The sequence below is a fragment of the Scyliorhinus torazame genome, chromosome 3 (assembly GCF_047496885.1).
Source record: "Scyliorhinus torazame isolate Kashiwa2021f chromosome 3, sScyTor2.1, whole genome shotgun sequence".
NCBI lineage: Eukaryota > Metazoa > Chordata > Chondrichthyes > Carcharhiniformes > Scyliorhinidae > Scyliorhinus > Scyliorhinus torazame.
In genome coordinates, this window is record NC_092709.1 from 245,943,034 (window position 1) to 245,961,358 (window position 18,325).

General features: G+C 54.7%; 1 protein-coding gene across 2 annotated transcripts in view; it reads left to right on the forward strand.

Annotated features, from left to right (window-relative positions):
• LOC140409038 (embigin-like) overlaps window positions 1–18,325 on the forward strand; it is a 108,231-nt gene that overhangs the window by 36,244 nt on the left and 53,662 nt on the right. For both annotated transcript variants that reach the window (XM_072497075.1, XM_072497076.1), the window contains exons 4-5: window positions 2,150–2,238; window positions 17,325–17,455. In XM_072497075.1, coding sequence (XP_072353176.1) covers window positions 2,150–2,238; window positions 17,325–17,455 — 220 coding nt within the window. The remainder of the gene's footprint in view (window positions 1–2,149; window positions 2,239–17,324; window positions 17,456–18,325) is intronic.

Sequence of the window (18,325 nt, forward strand, 5' to 3'; positions counted from 1 at the left end):
TGTTCGGGTTCACAGAGGGAGAATTCAGAATATCCAATTCACCTAATCGCATGACTTTTGGGACTTATGGGAGGAAACCGGAGCACCTGGAGGAAACCCACGCAGACACAAGAAGAACGTGCAGATTCCGCACAGACAGTGACCCAAGCCGGGTATCGAACCTGGGTCCCTGGAGCTGTGAAGCAACAGTGCTACCAACTGTGCTACTGTGCTGCCCTGGGATTCTCCATGCTGAGCTGGGATTCATAGATAGTACTGAGCTGCTGATCCATGGATCCTCCTGTGTCTCCACGTTGGATCAGTATTGCACCTGGGGGTCGAGAGTACAGAGGTCCCCTTCCCCGCCGGTGTCACACTCCAGTGTTTATCTTGACAGCACTGTGCTGTGCGATTCACGTAACCACCGCAACAAAGATCCGAAGTTCAACTGGGGGTGGAGTGTGAAGTGAACCAGGGTAGGGATGGATGGGAGGAGGATGCAGTGGGATGGACTTCTTCATGGAGCTGCCAGCCTTTTCCTTCTGGGTTTCTGACACCTTGCATGGTTTAGTGAAGATGGGTGGACTGGAGAAAGTGACAGGAGTTTGCTGGACTGGATTTAAATATTGTGCCAGAACCTTCAAACCAACCAGCTGACGGTGGATAGATAAATCAGCTGCTAGCCTGCCACATGACCTGGAGAGGAAATTGCCTGTGCATAATGAATGAGGTGGCAAGAGCAGAATCTGGTGCAGGATCTCACCATTCTGGCCATCACCGCCGTCGCACGTAGTCTCAAAATGGGAGAATTCCACCCTATGTCTTTAGGCTGCAGATTCCATGCTTAATGCAGTGAAATAAAGGATAATTAATGTACAATTGAGAATTCAAGGTGTTAATAATGAACTTCATTCAATAGGTGCAAAAAAAAGGTGTGGTTATGTCATTGGTGAGATGCTTTTAGGTATAAATGTCTATATGAATAAAACACATTACATCTCTATTGCATATCATTTGGTGAGAAATGCCATTATTTATAGAAATATTAATATCAAATGGTATAGCACTTACAATTCAGAATCAGACCATGTGGCTGTGCCAGAGTTTGTGCTACACATATGTCTCCTATTCTATTTAATTCATCTTACCCTCTCAACATGCACTTCTATTCATTTCTCCCTTACGTACTTATCAAATAAGATATTACAAAATGGCACAAATGGCCTGTGCATAACATTAAATAAATGATTTGGGCTTTAACATTAATAACTTTCATTTCAGGACAGAGTGCTTTCGGGGGGGTGGGTCGGAGAGGGCAAGGTGTCAGAGATATACCGAGAGATGAGGGAAGAGGGGGAGGAGTTGGTGGGCGAACTAAAAGGAAAGTGGGAAGAAGAGCTAGGGGAGGAGATAGAGGAGGGTATGTGGGCTGATGCCCTAAGCAGGGTAAATTCCTCTTCCTCATGCGCCAGGCTTAGCCTGATTCAATTCAAGGTGCTACATAGAGCACACATAACGTGAGCAAGACTGAGCAGGTTCTTTGGAGCGGAGGACAAGTGTGGGAGGTGCGGCGGAAGCCCGGCAAACTACACACATATGTTTTGGTCGTGCCCGGCACTGGAGGGATATTGGAAGGGAGTGACGGGAGTGATTTCTAAGGTGGTGAAGGCCCGAGTCAAACCAGGCTGGGGGCTAGCTCTATTTGGAGTTGCGGATGAGCCGGGAATGCAGGAGGCGAAAGAGGCCGACGTTGTGGCCTTTGCATCCCTAGTAGCCCGGCGTAGGATTCTACTCATGTGGAAGGAGGCGAAACCCCCCGGACTGGAGGCCTGGGTAAACGATATGGCGGGGTTCATAAAACTGGAGCGGATAAAGTTTGCCCTGAGAGGATCGGCTCAAGGGTTCACCAGGCGGTGGCAGCCATTCCTCGACTACCTAGAGGAACGTTAGAGGGAAGACAGATGACCAGCAGCAGCAACCCAGGGGGAGGGGGGGGGGGGGGAGTTTTACTTTATGTTAAATGATTAGATTACCATGTTGATTAGCCATTTGTTTATTGTTAAACTTTCTTTACTGTTATGTTCTGTAAGGGGAAAAAATTTTGATCGATAAAATTTCAATAAAACATATTTTTTTTAAAAAAAATAACTTTCATGGTTTGTGATTGCAGGTTTGATTTTCAGAATGGCAGTGATGCTGGGAACTATTCTTGTGTCTTTGACACAAACCCAAAATCGGAAGGCAGGTTTGAAGTGCAAAGTGAGTTTAATACCTAAGGTATCAGAAAGGTTCCCAATAATTGTAAATACTCACTCTTTGAGCTTTGACTGGGTGTCCAACATTATGGCTTTCTCGGCCTTATACATGTGTACATTGCATCTTAAGGGTCATGCATAAATTTTAAGCCCATGCTTGCATCCAACACAAGAGGCAAACACTAACAGATCTTAGCGGTCTCATTTAATAAGTATGCACCATTGGGGCAACTGTGTAAAAAACAAGCCTTTGGCAATCTTTTAGGCCCATAGAATTTGGAGTTGAAATCAGTAAATAAGGTTAAGGACAATAAAACTGAGTTACCTCAGCTTGAGGACTCAGTTACCAGGGACTCCGTGGTTCAGATTTTGCAGATTGGACAATCTAAGCTAATGCAAAATCATTTTGGTAGTGGAGATGCATAGCAATTAAACTTTTAGCTTGTTTGTAACACGTTGCATCACAAATATATATTCATGGGGTATTCCATCAAGCATACACTGGTCACATTCCAGGATTACGATGGTTAAGTATTGCACTTGGGCGTCAGAGATGACGGCATATTCATAACATCCGCAGTTCAAGGTTGGCATCATTCTAACATTATAATGCCAGCTGCTCTGAGATTTTCTCAATGACTTTCCATTCTGTCAGTGTTGGTGCCAATTGAAAAAGAAGAGACTTTATGCTCAGGCCCAAACTAAACAACACTCCTTTGAAGGGCTCCCAACCGCATGTCCACCCTTGCCACCCCCCTCACTAGGGACCCCACATTCCTCAAGGGCCCAGCAAGATCCCCAGGTGAGGTTCATGGTATGAAGGACAGATGAGGACAGAGACCTTAGGGTGCCCAGGGCTAAGACTGGGGTGCCTGATTTCAGAAGGGGACCTTAATGGCAATGTCTACCCCCTGGCCCGAGACTCATACAGGGTAACATGCCAAGAATACAGCCCACAGCCACCCTGGCCTCAAAATTTAGGTTGATGTGAGAAGCAGCCCTTAAATGACTATTCCTTTGTCATGTTTTTATAATGACTTAAAAAGCACAATCAATCATTGAGGTAAACATATTGTGGAATCATTTATTAAGTCTAGGCACATGTGAATAGGTAGACATGGATGTAAAATTTGAGGAGATCTGAGCTGCAGAGCTGTGGGTGCTCTGTTCGAAAGCAAAGGTGAAATTAAAACTGGATTACATGACACACTTCTTGGGCGAAATTCTCCCGAAACGGCGCGATGTCCACCGACTGGCGCCTAAAACGGCACCAATCAGACGGGCATCGCGCCGCCCCAAAGGTGCGGAATGCTCCGCATCTTTGGGGGCCGAGCCCCAACTTTGAGGGGCTAGGCCGGCGCCGGAGGAATTTCCGCCCCGCCAGCTGGCGGAAACGGACTTTGTTGCCCCGCCAGCTGGCGCGGAAATGACATCCCCGGGCGGCGCATGCGCGGGAGCGTCAGCGGCCGCTGACAGTTTCCCACGCATGCGCAGTGGAGGGAGTCTCTTCCGCCTCCGCCATGGTGGAGACCGTGGCGGAGGCGGAAGGGAAAGAGTGCCCCCACGGCACAGGCCCGCCCGCGGATCGTTGGGCCCTGATCGCGGGCCAGGCCACCGTGGGGGCACCCCCTGGGGCCAGATCGCCCCGCACCCCCCCCCAGGACCCCGGAGCCCGCCCATGCCGCCTTGTCCCGCCGTTCAAAAGGTGGTTTAATCCACGCCGGCGGGACAGGCAATTTATCGGCGGGACTTCGGCCCATCCGGGCCGGAGAATCCAGCGGGGGGGCCCGCCAACCGGCGCGGCCTGATACCCGCCCCCGCCGAATATCCGGTGCCGGAGACTTCGGCAACCGGCGGGGGCGGGATTCACGGCAGCCCCCGGCGATTCTCCAACCCGGCGGGGGGTCGGAGAATGACGCCCATCATGTCTTTGATGTCATGGTGCTATCCCTGAAAGGGAAAGGCATATTACAACATACTGGGTCACATAAGGATCTCAGTCAGGGTGGGTGGGCACGCGGCCCTAGGCCTTGACCACCCTCCATAAAACTGTAAACAAGTCAGGACTGGGTGGGACGTCCATGCAGGGAACTTTATGGTCCTCTGCACCTGCAAACCCACCAGCTGGGGCCCAGAAGATCTGTTGAATGTTATATTTGCATATGAAAAGTGTGTGTCACACTCTAGTGGACTGGTTCAAATATTACAATCATTAAACCGCAAGAAACAACAATTGATCAATCCCAGAAGTTAGATTAAAAAAGTAAGGGACTTGCTTACCGCTGACTTCTTCTAGCTTTGAGAAGCTGGGAATTTATTTATTTATTATTACATTTCCTGAGTTACAAAGCCAGGGTTCAGAATGTGGACAGGGACGTACACCTAATCCAGCTCCTTGCCTGCTCCAAAAACCAATTCAAATTCAAATTGAATCCAATTCATGGTCCCCACAAGAGAGACGTACCAGGTCTGAGCCAAAAGGCAGAGCAGAATCTACACTTGATCTTAGCCAAGAGGCGAGAAGCGACGAAGCTGAGAATTTATAAGCAACAGTTCATCTACAAACCTCTTCACCAACAGCAGCTTTCCACTAACTGAGTCTAAGACATACCTCGTCAGAATACCTCCTCACACATACTGTACACTTTTCACAGGCAGGGCAGAATTTTCTGGCCCTGCCGCGGTGGGGACAATGCTGGAAAATGCAGCGAGATGTTAAAATCTCCATTGAAAATGAAAGGACCGGTGGGAGGGGCTTTAAAATTCCATCTGTAATCTTAAAGAGAAAGCCCAAATTAAATGCAGCACTAAACCAGAAAATGCTGGATAAACTCAACAGGCCTGGCAACAGCTGTAGAGCACAAAACACAGTTAGCATTTTGGGTCTCCCGAAACATTAATTCTGTTTATCTCTCTGCAGATGCTGCATGACCTGCTGAGTTTATCCAGGATTTTCTGTTATTTTTTCAGATTCCCAGCATCACAGTATTTTGCCTTTATTCAAGGTAGCACGGTAGCATAGCGGTTAGCACAGTTGCTTCACAGCTCCAAGATCCCAGGCTCAATTCCCAGCTTGGGTCACTGTCTGTGCAGAGTCTGCACATTCTCCCCTTGTCTGCGTGGGTTTCCTCCGGTTTCCTCCCATAGTCCAAAGATGTGCAGGTTAGGTGGATTGGCCATGATAAATTGCCCTTGGTGTCCGAAAAAGGTTGGCTGGAGTTACTGGTGTGGTGATATACATCACTGTAAGTACACAAAGGGTTAATGTACATACACTACACCTAGTTAGACACTAGAGGGAGCACCAGAGACATGGCACACAGACAGCCAACCAATAGATCAGTAAGATAGGACATGACCAATGGGCATTCACGATACACACAGAGGTGACACTAACACAGGGGGCATTACACCAACTCATATAAAAGGACACATCGCACATGCTCAGTCTTTTTCCAGTGGAGACTCTCAGTGAGTAGACACAGGGTTGATTGAACATCACTCCCACCACATGGATTGTAGCAGACTGGTTCATCAGTCTGAGTAGCTATAGAAGGATTAACAGGAGCGTCGAATCCAAGTAGGAGAATTGTTGATAGTTTAATAAACGTGTTAAAGCTATCTCCAAGTCTGAACCTCCCTTTGTCAGAGTGCACATCAAGGAAGCAGCTACGACAAGAGCATAACAAAACATGGTTCCAGGAGTGGACTGTTAAATCCATATCGTTTCAACTCAGCGAACAGTGACAACCAGCAACAGCAGCCAGGCAAGATAATGTTCGGAATTCCAATTCCACAGCAGCTCCAGTACCAAGGCAATCTCAGTGAAAACTGGCGTTGGTTCCGGCAGAGATTCGAGATCTACCTGGTAGTGTGCGACCTAGATGGCGGAAGCAGAGAAAATAAAGCTTCTACTTACCATCGCGGGTCCAGAAGCAGCTGAAATCTTCCAGACCTTCAAATACTCGAAGGGGCAAAAAAAGAGGGATTTCCAGCCAGTCCTGGACAAATTCCAAGAATTCTGCGAGGAATATACAAGGAACAAAGGTAAAAGAGGTGCCAAAACTCACCGCGAGGTAGGCTTGCAACAACGAATGGCATTTTTGAATTGCAGCCAGCTTGGAAAAGGTGCTGCACATGCGCAGTTGCGCGAAAAGAGCACAAAATGAGAAGGTCCATTTGCGCATGTGTGAGAAGCCGCACATGCGCAATTGCGAAAATGGCCCCAAGTAAAGGAACAGCGACCTGTGCATGCGCAATTGCTTCCTACGCTCTACGTCACAAGCATCATGACATCAGAGGCCCCGGTCCACGCCCACTTAAAGGGGAAATGTCCCAAAACACGGCAAAAAAATTTAAAGCATCAAAACCAGATTCTTTCACATGGAACGACAGCACAATGTCTGAAATTCGACCAGCAGTTGAAAGTAACCGCCGCAGAACCCTGCAACAAGCAGTTAGCACTGCCCAAAGAGATGATACAGTCCTTGAAGACTATGACTCAGACCTTGAATTCTTCTTTAGACATCGCAAGCCCAATGCCAGCTCCGACACAAAATGTGATGATATGGGGCGAAATTCTCCGTTATCGGCGGAAAGTCCGCCGATCAGCGCAAAAAACGGCGCAAATCCCACTTGCGTCACGTCATAAAAATGGGCCGATAGTCTCCGGCCCGAAATGGGCTAGCAGCGACGTGACGGGATCCGCGCTTGCGCAATGGTTCACGCCGTGCAGCGTCATACGCGCTGCACGGCGTGACGGCTCATAAGGCCGCACTGCTCCCCCCCACCCGACCGGAACACCCGACCGCAACACCCGACTGGATGGCTAGCCGTCGCTCAGCCCCCAGGTTCGAGTCACGCGATGTGGAGGCGCTCCTGGACGCGGTGGAGCAGAGGAGGGACGCCCTGTATCCCGGGCACGGCCGCAGAGTTGCCCCACGCCACAGCCGGCGTCTGTGGAGGGAAGTGGCAGAGGCCGTCACCGCTGTGGCCCTAACACCACGGACAGGCACCCAGTGCCACAAGAAGGTGAACGACCTCGTCAGAGCAGGCAGGGTGAGCCTCCCCCATATCCCCCATATCCCCCCCTCCCCATATCCCCCCTCCCCCATATCCCCCCTCCCCATATCCCCCCTCCCCATATCCCCCATATCCCCCCTCCCCCATATCCCCCCCTCCCCCATATCCCCCCTCCCCCATATCCCCCCTCCCCCATATCCCCCCTCCCCCATATCCCCCCTCCCCCATAACCCCCCTCCCCCATATCCCCCATATCCCCCCTCCCCCATATCCCCCCTCCCCCATATCCCCCCTCCCCCATATCCCCCCTCCCCCATATCCCCCTTCCCCATATCCCCCATATCCCCAAGTGAATCCAGCCCTAACCTTAACCTCTGCAATGCACGCGCAACCGATGGCGTGCATTCATATACCTGCCTAACACTGTTGCCTTTTACCCCGGCCACCACACCCACCCCCCCCCCCCCCCACAGGAGAAGCGCGCACACAACAATAGGGAGCATGTGAGGACTGGAGGAGGGCCCACTGATGAGAGGCCACTGACCGTACACGAGGAAAGGGCCCTGGAACTGGCTGGCGGACCTGAGGACCGGGAGGTTGCTGATGCAGAGGTCGGGGCCCCACGAGCAAGTGAGCCACCAACAGCCCGTCCCCATATCCCCCCTCCCCTATATCCCCCTCCCCCGTATCACCTGATCACTGCCTGATGTCTAACCATGCATGCTTCATTGTGTATCGCAGGACCAAACGTCCAGGCACCCATCCCCGCAGATGCACACCGCCCGCAGGATGCCCCTCGCACACCATGGGAGACGGAGAGACCCACACCCTCCAGCATGCGACGCCCGCAGGATGCCCCTCGCACACCACGGGAGACGGAGAGACCCGGACCCTCCAGCATGCGACGCCCGCAGGATGCCCCTCGGAGACCACGGAAGACGGAGAGACCCGGACCCTCCAGCATGCGACGCCCGCAGGATGCCTCTCGGAGACCACGGGAGACGGAGAGACCCGCACCCTCCAGCATGCGACGCCCGCAGGATGCCCCTCGCACACCATGGGAGACAGAGAGACCCGGACCCTCCAGCATGCGACGCCCGCAGGATGCCCCTCGCACACCATGGGAGACAGAGAGACCCGGACCCTCCAGCATGCGACGCCCGCAGGATGCCCCTCGGAGACCACGGGAGACGGAGAGACCCGGACCCTCCAGCATGCGACGCCCGCAGGATGCCCCTCGGAGACCACGGGAGACGGAGAGACCCGGACCCTCCAGCATGCGACGCCCGCAGGATGCCCCTCGCACACCACGGGAGACGGAGAGACCCGGACCCTCCAGCATGCGACGCCCGCAGGATGCCCCTCGGAGACCACGGGAGACGGAGAGACCCGGACCCTCCAGCATGCGACGCCCGCAGGATGCCCCTCGGAGACCACGGGAGACGGAGAGACCCGGACCCTCCAGCATGCGACGCCCGCAGGATGCCCCTCGCACACCACGGGAGACGGAGAGACCCGGACCCTCCAGCATGCGACGCCCGCAGGATGCCCCTCGCACACCACGGGAGACTGAGAGACCTGGAGCAACAGGGAGACGACACCCCCGTCACGTGCGGGAGCGACCACCCAGCGATGAGGGGGGCAGCCACAGGCCCCCGTCACATCCGAGCCAGGACACCACTACCCAGGACACCACTACCCAGGACACCCCTAACCGGGACACCACTACCCAGGACAGCACTACCCGGGACAGCACTACCCGGGACAGCACTACCCGGGACAGCACTACCCAGGACACCCCTACCCGGGAAGACGAAATACCGGACAGTGACTCAGAGTGGATGGGTGGAGACGAACCCCCACCGCAAAGTGCCATGGACTCAGAGTGGGACGAAGAGCACGACACAACGCCACTGCTGTCACCAACACCCTCCACCATCGCAGAAACACTCACCACGGTTGGGCACTTAAGTGATGAGGCGTCTGGTACACTCACTGGTGCGCACAACACAGCCGTCCCGGTACAGCAGGTGGAGGTAGGAGCAGCAGAGGGACCGGGCGGTCGGAGGGCAGCCCAGGCCAAGCGAACATCTGCCGCCCAGATGGATCCCAGGTTCCTGCAGTTACCACACCCACACATAGATCCGATGCAACGACCGACACGGAGACGAGCGAATAGGGTGACGGGTGGCTTGCGGCGGCTGCGGTCGCAGGTGGAGGAGTCCACCCGCGTCCAGGAGCTGGGAGTGGTCCCGGTCATGCGTGCCACCCAGGCTGACACCGCACGGGTGGCGTCCGCGGTGGAGGCAATGGGTGCGACGGTGTCAGACATGGGGAACGGTTTGCGAGGCCTGGGGCCTTCCGTGCAGGCGGCGTCTGTGGCCCAGGAAATGGCTGCCCTCTCACAGGAGGCCATGAGCCAGTGCCAGCGCCAGATGGCAGAGGCGCTCAACGCCATAGCCCAGTCTCAGCAGGCCATGGCCCAGTCTCAGCAGGCCATAGCCCAGTCTCTGCAGGCCATGGCCCAGTCTCAGCAGGCCATCGCTGAGGGCATCGGTGCCAGTGGCCATGTGCGAGCCGGCGTCGCACTGTCACAGACAGGGTTTGACAACCCCCTGGGCTCCATGGCTGCAAACCTGCAGACCCCTGTCGATACCAGCACGGGCCTCCAGGACTGGCAGCGCCTGATGTCGGGGGCGCGTCGGATGGCCAGTCCGTTCGCATCCCCCACCCATGTAGAGGCCTGGGGGCCATCGGGCACCCCGAGGGAGGAGAAGGTGGTGTGGTCCGTCCCGGCTCCCTCTGTAGGGGAGGTCCCGGTACACCGCGACACCTCGGACTCCCCCCCCTTCCGTCCCAGGTGCATTGGGTGGGCAACGGGCAGGACAGGCTGGCAGCTCGCCATCCCAGTCGCCTGGGCCGCAGCATGGCCCATCTAGGCCAGGACGCCCCAGGAAACGGCCGCCAAAGGGATCCAGTGTCAGAGGGCAGGAATCACAGGAGTCCACCTCCAGTTCTGCTGTACCGTCTGGGGAACCACGTAGACGTAGTCAAAGGGCCCGTAAGGCCAAACAATTAGACACTGAGTAAGTTGGCACGGGTGCAGGGCACAGAGTTTTAGGGGCTAGGACACGTGCATGAACTCCTTTGGTTATTAAAGTCAATGTTACACCTACCGAAGCTGCCTTTGTGCTCTGTCCAAAGTGTGTGGGCGTGTCATGTACGTTGAGCGCAAGTGTGTGTGTGAGGGGTGGTCTTACCTCAGCCCCAGGTGAGTCTGCCCCCTTCCCCCTGGGCCGCCATCAACATCCCCCGAGCAGAGGACGGGACCGTGCGCTGCAGTGTCACAGCCGCATGCAGGGATGGTCCGGGTGGATGGTGGTACTGTGGCCATGGGTCAGACATAGTCCAACGATGTAGAGCCAGGAGCTCATCGGAGGCGTGTTGTCATCATCCTCCATGGCCTGCGATAGACACGCGTCCACCCGCAACTGGGTGAGCCCGGCCCGTTGTGCCGCCGGTGGATCGGCAATTGGGGGGGGGGGGTGGGGTTGGGGAGGGGGGTGAGGGTGCTGGGTGGGTGGATGGGTGGGGGGTGTGGGTGGTCGGCTGTTGTCATGGTGTGCGGTCTGTGGCCATACTACCCGATTCCCACGCCCATCTCGTCAGTGAAGCGGGCGTCTATCAGTCTGTCCCGTGCCCGCTGGGCCAGCCGGTAACGGTGGACAGCCACCCGCCTGTGTCTACCCCGTCTGCCCTGACCATTGCCCCCATCCCCCTCATCTGGGGAGGACTGGGCCTCTTCCTGAGGCTCCTCCACTCCGCCCTCCTCTGCCTGCGGCACATCGCCCCTCTGCTGGGCTATGTTGTGCAGGACGCAGCACACCACAATGATGCGGCCGACCCTATCTGACCGATACTGGAGGGCGCCCCCAGAGAGGTCCAGGCACCTGAAACGCATCTTCAGCACGCCAAAGCACCTCTCGATCACTCCCCTTGTCGCTACATGGGCATCATTGTAGCGGTTCTCCGCCTCATTGCGTGGCCACTCGGTGCCTGGAATGACCCCGTTGCATAAAAGTTCAGGGCCACCGTAACCTTGACGGACACGGGGAGAGGGTGTCCCCCGCCAGTGCCACGCGGTGACAGGTGTGCCAGCAGGTGGCAGATGTGTGCCACGGTTTCCCGGCTCATCCGGAGTCTCCTCCTGCATTCCCGGTCCGTGAGGTCCTGGTATGACTGCCAGGGCCGGTACACACGGGGCGCCCTCGGGTGCCTCCGTTGCCGTGGGGCCGCGACGTCCTCCTCCCCCTCCTCGTCCTGTCGGTCAGGTGTCCCTCCAGCCTGGGCGGCTGCCGCCTGCCCCTCTGCGGCAGCCTGCGCCGCCTCTCTGGCACGCTCCTCCTCCTCCTCCTCCTCATCCAGGGCAACATAGACATGAGCGGCTGCCACCACGGCGGCCAACATCGCTGGATGGTCTGAAAACATGACGGCCTGGTGGGGGGGGAGGGGAACGACGACATGTCATCATTGCCCATATCCCCTCCTCCCCCCAGCCAGGTGGCATGGACCGCATGGGTCCAACTGTTGGAGGCTGGCACCTGGCCAGGTGGACCAACTCATTTGCCCTCCCATCATCCACCCCAGCACGGACCCCCTCCCCAACCCCCAACCTCCACCCCAGCACGGACCCCCCCCCCCAACCTCCACCCCAGCACGGACCCCCCCCCAACCTCCACCCCGGCACGGACCCCCTCCCCAACCTCCACCACAGCACGGACCCCCCCCAACCCCCAACCTCCACCCCAGCACGGAACCCCCCCTCAACCTCCACCCCGGCACGGACCCCCTCCCCAACCTCCACCCCAGCACGGACCCCCCCCCAACCTCCACCCCAGCACGGACCCCCCCCCAACCTCCACCCCGGCACGGACCCCCTCCCCAACCTCCACCCCAGCACGGACCCCCCCACCCCCCAACCTCCACCCCAGCACGGACCCCCCCCAACCTCCACCCCAGCACGGACCCCCCCCAACCCCCAACCTCCACCCCAGCACGGACCCCCCCCCAGCCTCCACCCCAGCACGGACCCCCCCCAACCTCCATCCCGGCACGAACCCCCCCCCAACCTCCACCCCAGCACGGACCCCCCCCAACCCCCAACCTCCACCCCAGCACGGACCCCCCCCCAACCTCCATCCCGGCACGGAGCCCCCCCCAACCTCCACTCCGGCACGGAGCCCCCCCCAACCTCCACCCCAGCACGGACCCCCCCCAACCTCCACCCCGGCACGGACCCACCCCCAACCTCCACCCCGGCACGGACCCCCTCCCCAACCTCCACCCCAGCACGGACCCCCCCCAACCCCCAACCTCCACCCCAGCACGGACCCCCCCCAACCCCCAACCTCCACCCCGGCACGGACCCCCCTCCCGGCACTCCCCCGGAGCCCAGCCTACTCTAACCACGCCCCCCCCCCCCCCCCCCGCGCACACACACACACAAGCCGAGACACACCTCTCCTCACGCAATCAGTCTGCGGCCACGCCATTTCCTGCCCAGAGCCAACCCCCCAGGCCGTCACTCACCTCCTCGCTGGTCGGCGTGAGCCTGGAGCACCGGGTCACGCCGATGAAAAGGAGGTTTGATTCACGTCGACGTGAACGGTCATCACGTCGACGGGACTTCGGCCCATCCGGTAGGGAGAATATCGGCAGGCCGAAAATCGGCTGCCTTGCGCAGACCCGTGACATTCTCCACGGCAGTGGCGCCATTAACGCCCCGCCAACTTTTCTCCCTACGGAGACTTCGGCGGGGGCGGGATTCACGGCGGCCAACGGCCATTCTCCGACCCGGCGGGGGGTCGGAGAATGACGCCCATGGTCTTGGAAGACAACGACTCAGATGAAGCTTTCACCTTGGGAGGCTACCCCAGTACCAAATCCGAACCGCAATTAGACGTGTTGCACATTGATGACCCCGACGACGAGTTTTTCGGATTCGGGAATCTTCAGCCCAGCATATACAACATCCCGACTCGTGAGTGCAGGATGATGCTGCGGCCTGACACCAAGAGACAGAGAGCGGTACAAGACAACAGAGAGCGGCCTGCTGCCACACAGAGAGTGGTCCACCCACCGCGAAGGGTCCCCGACTCCACACAGAGAGTGGTCCATGTACCATGAAGGGTCCAAGCCTCCACAATGAGCTCGTGGACAGACTCCACAATAGAAGCAACGCAAGACTCCACAGTGCAGTCCTTGCATGAACGAGAAGTGACTCGAGTGACACAGCCTCCACAGCGAGCTCATGGACAGACTCCACGATAGAAGCAATGCAAGACTCCAGAGCGCAGTCTTTGCATGAACAAGAAGTGATGACAGTCTCCACAGCGAGACCGATGCACAATTCCACACAGGGAATGCTTTAAGACTCCACAGAGGGAGTGACACAAGCCTCCACAGCAAGCACGTGGACAGCCTCCACGATAGAAGCAATGTAAGACTCCAAAGCACAGTCCTTGCATGAACAAGACCATGAGGGTCTAGCAACCTCATCTGAGCAACCAGCAGCAGACAATGCAAGTCTGCCATGCTCAAGTGAACAACAGAAAGACTATGACAGTCTACCATGCTCAAGTGTACAGCAAGCAGACTATGACAGTCTACCACGCTCCAGTGAACAAGACAAAGACTCTGACAGTCTACCACGTTCAAGTGTACAGCAAGCAGACTATGACAGTCCACCCAGATTATTTGAGCCACCAGAAGAAGACTCTGACGGTCTACCCAGCTCACGGGAACGACAAGAAGACACTGAGGCTCTACCTACTGTATGTGAGACAAGTGACGGCGGCATCCCACGTCCCATACCGGGGGCGTCATTCTCCGACCCCCCAGCGGGTCGGAGAATGGCCGTTGGCCGCCGTGAATCCCGCCACCGCCGGTTGCCGAAGTCTCCGGTACCGGAGATTGGGCGGAGGCGGGAATCGGGCCGCGCCGGTTGGCGGGCCCCCCCCCGCTGGATTCTCCGGCCCGGATGGGCCGAAGTCCCGCCGAGAAATTGCCTGTCCCGCCGGCGTAAATTAAAGTAGGTATTTACCGGCGGGACAAGGCGGCGCGGGCGGGCTCTGGGTCCTGGGGGGGGCGCGGGGTGATCTGACCCCGGGGGGTGCCCCCACGGTGGCCTGGCCCGCGATCGGGACCCACCGATCCGCGGGCGGGCCTGTGCCGTGGGGGCACTCTTTCCCTTCCGCCTCCGCAACGGTCTCCACCATGGCGGAGGCAGTAGAGACTCTCCCCACTGCGCATGCGTGGGAAACTGTCAGCGGCCGCTGACACTCCCGCGCATGCGCCGCCCCGAATGCCATTTCCGCGCCAGCTGGCGGGGCAACAAAGGCCGTTTCCGCCAGCTGGCGGGGCGGAAATCCCTCCGGCGTCGGCCTAGCCCCTCAATGTTGGGACTCGCCCCCCAAAGATGCGGAGCATTTCGCACCTTTGGGGCGGCGCGATGCCCATCTGATTGGCGCCGTTTTGGGCGCCAGTCGGCGGACATCGCGCCATTGGGGGAGAATTTCGCCCCAGATGTCCAACATGACAGACCTCAGCTAGTGTGTACAGAGGCACTCGACAAGCACAGTGAGACTACTGGTGACTCCGGTGACACCATGTTACTTCAAACCTCATTCGCTCGAGCCTCTCCACAAGCAAATGCATTTTTGACTGTTTTGACTCCGGACGGGGAGCATCACGAAACTTCAGAAGATGCAAGTGAACCTGAAATGACTCCGGAAGTGGAGCATCTAGAAACCAAAGTTGATTCAAGTGAACCAGAAAGGGCTCCAGACGGGGAGCATCAAGAAGCCAAAACTGACTCAGGTGAAACAGCCCAGGCTCCAGAGGGGGAGCATCGAGAAGCCAAAGCTGATTCAAGTAAGCCGGACATGACTCCTGACGGGGAGCGCTGCAAACTCAGTGACGGCACGCTCAAGGAAACAGCAGATGCCACAAAGCACACTAACACGAGTAACTGTGGTCCTTGAGTGCAACCAACACGGCAACGAAACCAACCACAACAACAACATCAAAGACAGTAGCATGAATCGTACCAAAGGCAACAACGTCGACAACAAGCACGACAAACACAACGCCACTGGAACAACGACTGGTACGACATGGTACAACTCTGCAAATGAGGGACACTGTTACTGCTCAGCTCAGTACAATGACATGCCATGACAGGATGTTGCATCTTACCAATTCACGTTTGCTGCACTACCAACAGGCAACCTGGCTTTCAGGACAGATGCCATCAAGAATTAACTCCACAAGCATCAAAAGAAAAAAAAGAAGAGTCCAAATCCGACAACAAAGTGATTTGACCACTTCTGGGTTCCTTCAGCACAGGGACACTGATGGCGTTTACAATGCAATGCCACCATCAACATCACCAACTCACCAACCAAACAAGAAAGCCACTCGACCATAATAATTAATGAACTTTGGACTCATGCATATGATTTGGACTTATTGAATAATGATCACGGTTATCTTAACTTGTACAGAATATCACTCATCTACGTAGTTTGTTCAATTTTCTTTAACACTGTACAGAAAATATGTAACACGAAAAAAGGGGGATGTGGTGCCATACATCACTGTAAGTACACAAAGGTTAATGTACATACACTACACCTAGCTAGACACTAGAGGGAGCACCAGAGCCATGACACACAGACAGTCAACCAATAGATCAGTAAGATAGGACACGACCAATGGGCATTCACGATACACACAGAGGTGACACTACCACAGGGGGGCATTACACCAACCCATATAAAAAGACACATCACACATGCTCAGTCTTTTTCCAGTGGAGACTCTCAGTGAGTACAGACACAGGGTTGATTGAACATCACTCCCACCACATGGATTGTAGCAGGCTGATTTGTCAGTCTGAGTAGCTATAGAAGAATTAACAGTAGCGTTGAATCCAATGTAAGGGAATTGTCGATAGTTTAATAAACGTGTTAAAGCTATCTCGAAGTCTGAACCTTCCTTTGTCAGAGTGCATATCAAGGAAGCAGCTTATGCTATGACAAGAGCATAACAAAATAACTGGGTTACGGGGATAGGGTGGAGATGTGGGCTTAAGTAGGATGCTCTTTCCAAGTGTCGGTGCAGACTCGATGGACTGAATGGCCTCCTTCTACACTGTAAATTCTGTAAAAAAAAAGGTAAATGCAGCACAATGTTTCCACCAAAACTTTCCTCAAGGAGGTCCCTTTTATGCCGATTAGTGAAAAGTATTTCAGTTGAAAATATTTATTCATTATTGTATAATGAATCGTGCATTACATCCTACATTACTCATCATTATAAAGCAATATATCCTTCTACATACTGTAAGGCATTCATTAATAGATTTTCTGTTACAGAATAAAGAACATAATATTGGAGAATAGTTGGTGTATTCGGTATAGGTTTCTAGGCGTTTTGAAGAGAACTGAAATAGCAAAGCTGCCCAGCTGGACAAATAGAGACTAGACTCTGTTACGATTAATTTCCTTGGATACAGGTATATCTATTTTAACAAACAAAGTAAGCTTAAACAAATCAATCAGATCAGATATGCCTAATGTTTTAACTGGCATACTCCGCACTCACTGCTGTTTCAGTTCAAATATGGAACAGAAAGTACACAGAACTCAAAGGTGACACCTTCAGGACTTGTTGTGAAATAGCGAGTACAGTATTCTGTCAAGAGTTCATTCTGTAGGTGCCAAAGAAAATCTGGGGGAAAAAAAAATGCTTGGACTAGTATCTCAGATCACTGATTCGCAGGATTCATATTATTCGAGTCAAAAAGTTATTTTTATGGGTAATTTTTAAGTCAGCTATCCTGAGGCAATAGTGCATGAGCAACAAAGGTATAACCTCAAGGCAAATGTTCAGTTACAGAGGTATGCATTTAATTGATGTAATATCTACATAATCATGTAAATGTATGCTTTGCTAGAGTCCGGGACCTAAAGTAATTTGCACACTATTTTGTCTGCTTTTCCTCAGTTCCTCCTATTTGGACCAAAAATGAAAAAGAGATTCGTTCAGATGGGGATCATGTTAATCTGACCTGCAAAAGTGGCCAATATATTCCCCTATACTGGATTTGGTCAAAGGAGGTCAAGGGCAGCAAGGTGGTAAGGAACAACTAAACTGATTTATTATTGAAACAAAATAGACCAAATGATCTGATATATGGGTTAGGAAGATTATCGGCTGGATTCTCCGTTCTGGAGTCCAAGTGCTGCCGCTGGAGTATAATCGCGGGAACTGCATGCTCCCGCTAGGAGCGCTGGCCAGGAGAAATTCAGGTGATGCAAATGGGCCAGCACGTTGCCCTAATCCAAACCCTCACCCTAACCTTAATCAGTGAATGAAATGCCTGTCTTTGCGGGGGAGGAGGGAGTGATAGAGAATGTCAGCAAGGTGAGGATTCCCTTGATCATCCAATGCCACTAGGCTACATGGTCACCCTGAGTTGTAATGCTGTGCCAACCTCAACATGTCACCCTCCCCCCCATCAAGCATCTTTGAGATGATGCAGTCTGCACAACACCTCTGTCCCATCAGTGACTGGCACCAGGCCTGAAATGCGAGGAGCCTTTATCCTCACCACCAAGCCCTGCCAACAGGGGTAGCGGTGGCTGCTGCAACCTGTGTCAGCAATAAGCCCTGTAGCCCCTGTCCTGTTTCTCACATTGGGGTTTACTGTGGGTCTCCTCACTGGTGGGCCTTTTGCTATCTCGCCAGGAGGGTGGCAAATATTTGTGCAGTGGAAGCAGTCATATTGTGCAGCTATTTGTCTCCATGTTAAGAGCCTGGTGTGCGGGCAGGTCCAACAGATGGGCGTGAGTGAGGAATATGTGCGTTTGCTGGGACCTTAAATGCAGTGCTACTTAGAGACTGGGTTTTACACACAGGATGTTACAGGAGCTGGTCAGGTTTCCTGGCCGAATGCGGTATGAATGCGATCGGGTCGCCGTTGACAGGCCGACCTTGGAGGCATC